At 41.7% G+C, this 6,000-nt stretch overlaps 1 protein-coding gene across 1 annotated transcript in view; it reads right to left on the bottom strand.

Moving 5' to 3' along the window:
• LOC122551027 (protein-lysine methyltransferase METTL21E-like) overlaps nt 1-6,000 on the bottom strand; it is a 28,139-nt gene that overhangs the window by 6,675 nt on the left and 15,464 nt on the right. The window contains exon 4 of the mRNA XM_043692671.1: nt 3,985-4,142. Within this exon, the coding sequence (XP_043548606.1) occupies nt 3,985-4,142 (158 nt within the window). The remainder of the gene's footprint in view (nt 1-3,984; nt 4,143-6,000) is intronic.

The following is a 6,000-nucleotide window of genomic DNA, read 5'->3' as shown; positions in this document are numbered from 1 at the left end:
ATTCACTAGAGAGGAAGAAAAGGACAACCAACTCCCATTCCTAGACATGATGGTACAGAGAACACCGAACGGAGAATTCACCACAAAGGTATACAGGAAAGCCACTCACACAGACCAAGTCCTAAACTACGAAAGCAACCACCCTAGCACACACAAAGGTTGCATCAAGACACTGTTCAAAAGGGCCACAACACACTGCAGTACACCAGAACTGCAAAAAGAGGAAGAAGAACATCCATACAATGTATTCGCCAAAAACAGATACCCCCGCAATTTCATCAACAGATGCCTAAGGGAAAGACAACGGAACGAGGACATGCCACAACCCAAAGGACTAGCCACACTACCATACATCAAGAGCATTTCTGAACTGACAGCCAGACTAGGACCACTAGGATTCATAATAGCACACAAACCAACAGCCACTCTCAGACAACAACTCACCAGAACGAAGGACCCGATACCCAGCATGAGCAAAACCAATGTAGTGTACAAAATACCATGCAAGGATTGCACAAAACACGACATAGGACAAACCGGAAGACAGCTAACGATCCGCATCCACGAACATCAACTAGCCACGAAACGACACGACCAGCTATCCTTAGTAGCCACACACACAGATGACTAGCAACATGAATTTGACTGGGACAACACTACTATTATAGGACTAGCCAAACAGAGAACAGCCAGGGAATTCCTAGAGGCATGGCACTCATCCACAGATTCAATCAATAAGCACATCAATCTGGACCCAATATGCCGACCAATGCAACTGACAGCTGGAACTGACAACTGGAAGCGGCAGATTCAAACCACTACAAATGCTGGAGGAAAGATCACAGAAGCGCTTCAGAGGAGGCTCCCAAGCACTGAGGATGTCACCTAGACAGGGGACGAAACGTCTGCAACACAAATTCTCAGCTCGGCGAACAGAACCACAACATATATATACAGTGTAGTTCCAGTTAGGGAATCGGTTAAGATCAGTTGGCTGGATCATTGGTTTACAGAGCAGTGTGATGCCAACAGCATGAGTTCAATTCCCATAATGGGTTTGAGGTTACCATGCAGGACACTCCTCAACCTCTTCCCTTGCCTGAGGTTTGGTGACTCTCCAGGTTAAATCACCACCAGTTGCTTCTGTCTGATGAGAGAGCAGCCCAATATAGTCTGATAAGACTACGGCGACACAACAAGTTACAGTTATTAGAAACGCCTTGTCATGTTAAACATATGTGTTGTGGTGTATCAGACTTTTTTTACAACTTACTGCTGTATTTAAAAAATTATTGACCACTTGCCAATTTGTTTTAGAAGCTGAAAGTACACTGCTATGCAACTGTTTTGACACACTATATATAGTTTATAATATTGCTTAAGGTGCGTCTAATCATTGAGAATTGTTTTTAAACGTTGACTATCATTGACTAGTGGTGTACCTCAGGGATCAGTGTTAGGACCGCAACTATTCACAATTTATATAGATTATTTGGAGTTGGAGACCACCTGCAGTTTGACAAAGTCTGCAGATGACACTAAGATGAGTGGCAGAGCAAAGTGTGCAGAGGACTGTGAAACTTTGCAGAGGAACATAGATGAGTGGGCAAAGGTCTGGCAGATGGAGTACAATGTTAATAAATACAAAGTCATCCATTTTGGTAGGATGTGTCCTACGATCTTATACTTCACAACCACCTGATGAACAAACAGCGCTCCAAAAGCCAGTGCTTCCAAATAAACCTGTTGGACCATGACCTGTGTTTTGTGATTTTTAATTTTGGTAGGAATAATAGTAAAAAGGACTATTATTTGAATGGTAAGAAATTGCAGCATGCTGCTGTGCAGAGGGACCTGGGTGTCCTTGTGCATGAATTACAGAGGGTTGGTCTGCAGGTACAACAAGTAATTAGGAAGGCAAACGGAATTTTGTCCTTCATTGCGAAAGGGGTTCAGTTGAAAAGCAGGGAGGTTATGTCGCAGCTGTATAGGGCGCTGGTGAGGCCACACCTGGAGTACTGTGTGCAGTTTTGGTCTCCTTACTTGAAAAAGGATGTACTGGCACTGGAGGGGGTGCAGAGGAGGTTCACTAGGTTGATTCTGGAGTTGAGGGGTTTGGCTTATGAGGAGAGACTCAGTAGACTGGGATTATATCCATTGGAATTCAGCAGAATGAGGGGAGGATCTTATAGAAACATACAGGATTATGAAGGGAATAGAAGTAGAGAGGATGGTTCCACTGGCAGGCGAAACTAGGCCAAGAGGGCATAGCCTCAAGATTAGAGGGAGCAGATTTAGGACTGAATTGAGAACTTCTTCACCCAGAGGGTTGTGAATCTATGGAATTCCCTGCCCAATGAAGTGGTCAAGGCCACCTCAGTACATGTTTTTAAAGCTAAGAGTTTTTTTAAAACAGTAAAGGAATTAAGGGATATGGTGAGAGGGCGGGTAAGTGGAGCTGAGTCCATGAAAAGAAGAGCCATGATTTTATTGAATGGTGGAGCAGGTTCGAAGAGTCAGAAGGCCTACTCCTGCTCCTAGTTCTTATGGTCTTATATTTACTTACAAATAATTGCCTCTCCTTCTGACTACTCCATGATTGTTATATAAATGTTGAGTGCTGATGGCACCTATTTGCTGATTTTGACAGTGCCTGCTTTTAGAGAAATTTGTGAACACAGATGATGTTAAATGCTCCCTTTGTGTATTGTTTTACATTTAGTTCAGCCCCATTCACAAATGGCTGTACAACACATTCCAACTAATAATCAAAAAACTCAACATGTTTAGGCAAAACCCAATGTTATTGTAATTATTTAAAAGTTTAATTTCAAAATGAATAGAGTAACTTTTAATATAGAGTTAATTTGGCCCCAGGAATGAAAAGGTTAACATATGAGGAATGTTTGAGGACTCTGGGTCTATACTTAATGGAGTTTAGAAGGAAAAGGGGGATCTAATTGAAACTTACAGAATGCTGAATGGCCCGGACAGAGTAGATGTTGGGAAGATGTTTCCATTGGTAGGAGAGACTGAGACCCGAGGGCACAGCCTTAGAGTAAAGGGAAGATCTTTGAGAACGGAAATAAGGATAAACTCCTTCAGTCAGAGAGTGGTGAATCTATGGGATGCATTACCACAGAAGGCTGTAGATAGGTTCTTGATTAAAAGAGGATCAAGGGTTTTGGGGAGAATGAGGTTGAGAAACTTATCAGCCATGATTGAATGGCAGAGCAGACTCAATGGGCTGAATGGCCTAATTTCTGCTCCTATGTCTTATGGTTTTAGGGTCTTAACTAATCTAGCACATTCTACCTCATCACTAATCATAGGAATTAATTTACAATTTCAGATGCTACATTAGATTATCTAATCTAAAATATGGTGATAATGTAAAAGGAACCTATTTTAATTTTAATTCTGTTGAACACATTACACTTTTTCTGTTCTTGTGGTCTCATCAGTCAGGGCAGAGTTCGTCAGAGGGCTGAGTGCATGCTGTGTTGTGATGCCATTTAAAAGCCTTCCCACAAGGGGATGGGAGTGAGTTCAGGCTCTGATCTCTCAAGTGCAGCCTTCCCAACTCGTGAAGTCACCCAGGTTTGGTCAGGGCAGAGTTTAGATTATGTCCCATCAAAGGGCAGAGTGCAGGCAGAGTCCCCACCAGGTGAAGTCTCACAGAGTCTGCCTTGTGGTGAACTGCAGTCATTCAAATGAACCGAAAACATTCACAACTGTGGCTTTACAGGATGCATGAACTAGTGGATTCTTCTCCATTGGCACAGTCAGCACCTCAGAACTCTAGGATGCTATGCAAATTCCATTGTTACAGTTGTTATAAATTGATAAATGGTAGCAAATGTATACGAGCTCTAGTGATCCAGAGAAAATGTGTTTGTTCATTTTGATTTATTCTGTCTCCCATGATTTTCCTTCTCCCCAAATCTGAGTTCCACATGTTTTTTCTGCTTAAGTAAAACGTACCGCTGGCCAGGTAATAGCTCCAAAGTGATCAATGGATTGGTGGATGGTGATTTCATAACCTGCAAAGTTGTAGCTTTCCTTTGGAACCAAACTGTAAATTGAAGGGGACCAAATCCTATTCACTGCATCTGAAGGTCTTTTGACATCGGTGAGAATTTCTAGTAGAAAGAAACCATAAATCTACAGTTAATAAGGCAAATAGCAATTGAGTTAAAATGATAACAAGTTACCAATGATTCATCCATTCATGAACATTACTCTTATGTAAGCCCCAGTTTGTTGTTCTTGCACATGCATTCAGAATTAAAAATGAAACATTTAATAAGATCTGCCTTCCATTTTCTGACTCCATTACCTCCTAAAGGAGATTTTAAACTGCTACCTTAAACTGCTACAAGGTACAGAAAGCAGAGTCCTCTGTCTCATTGTTAATAACTCCAGACCTTTCCCAAGCCTGAATTCCCTATCTCTTCCACTCGACATCTTATTTGCTGCTGCCCTTCATCCCTGAGCTTGATCTACCTCAACCCAATCTTCCAGAATTCCCTTCTCCACCCACGACATCCCTTCCAGATTCAGCATTTGTGAACCATCCAAGTCTGGCTTTCACTGTGAAAGGCTCACTGTAAAAGGAAGTTGGTCTTCAAGATATAGTTTAACCAAGAATTGCACACTGGGGATGAAGTAGTTTTAGGGTAGCAATGGGATAGGCCTGGGTTCAGATGGTCACTTGATCTCTTTGCTGCAGATCATTTGTACAGGGCAGAATTCAGGAAAAGCAACATTCACTTTCAAAAGGAGATATGTCAATACCTTAGTAACGCCAACAATCGCCATAAGAGCCTGAAATGTGTGGAGGCTGGAATTCCTTCCTTGCAGCTTTGATATGAAATGACTAAGTTCCAAAATTATTGACACACATTGCTAATACATAATTTTCGGAACAAAGCAGCAGGAGTAGTCAGTCTCTGAGGTCTGCTCCACAGTTTGAGACCTTAGCTGATTATCTCCTTCAAAGATGTTTTCCTGTGTTATTCTCATAACCTCTTGATGTCATGAATGTCTAATGATCTTTGAACCCAGATTCCTTGCCACTGCTGTCTGAAATCTACTCCACTCATAACATGATAAATGATTTACTTCCTCATTAAAATATACTTGCAAAATCTATTTGTAGAAAAAGGCAACAAAACATTTGCTAAAAAGATAAATTTCAAACATGACTTTTGTTCAAAAATCACTGCCTCCTTCAAACAACGTGAAGGAAATTGAGGTCGAGACAGGGAGATTTTTTTATAATAAACAGCATGAAGGAGAATTACAGATTATTAAAACGTTAAAATAAATATAGAAGCCCTAAGGTTTGAGAAATTTCACTGCAAATATATGATGTGTACATGACAATGACATGTATCGCTATCCATAGTTGATGTTAAAGACTGCACTCTCAAATGCCGCCTCGTGCTCCCACAAGGAGATTGAACAGTTCATCCACTTCACCAACACTTTCCACCCCGACCTCAAATTCACCTGGATAGTCTCAGATTCCTCCCTCCCCTTCCTCGACCTTTCTATTATAGTCTCAGATTCCTCCCTCCCCTTCCTCAAATTCACCTGGATAGTCTCAGATTCCTCCCTCCCCTTCCTCAAATTCACCTGGATAGTCTCAGATTCCTCCCTCCCCTTCCTCAAATTCACCTGGATAGTCTCAGATTCCTCCCTCCCCTTCCTCAAATTCACCTGGATAAATCCAGACAAAAGTCAATGGTAAGCTGAGTCTATCTTCTCAGACTCTTCTCAGCTACAAATGTATCTGTGAGTGCGTGAGAATACATGTTCACTTATGATTTGGTGGAATAACCATGAGCTGTTTGATATTACTGCAATTTCGATTCTTGCTTTGCAAAATGATTTCACCCATTGATCGAAACAGGACAACTTTCATGTTTACACGGAACACGAAACACACCGGACGACAGCGAAAATGCACAAAGCCGAACAGGCCGTGTTCCACAT

The sequence above is a fragment of the Chiloscyllium plagiosum genome, chromosome 6 (assembly GCF_004010195.1).
Source record: "Chiloscyllium plagiosum isolate BGI_BamShark_2017 chromosome 6, ASM401019v2, whole genome shotgun sequence".
Lineage (NCBI taxonomy): Eukaryota > Metazoa > Chordata > Chondrichthyes > Orectolobiformes > Hemiscylliidae > Chiloscyllium > Chiloscyllium plagiosum.
This window is presented reverse-complemented; position numbering and strand designations above follow the sequence as displayed.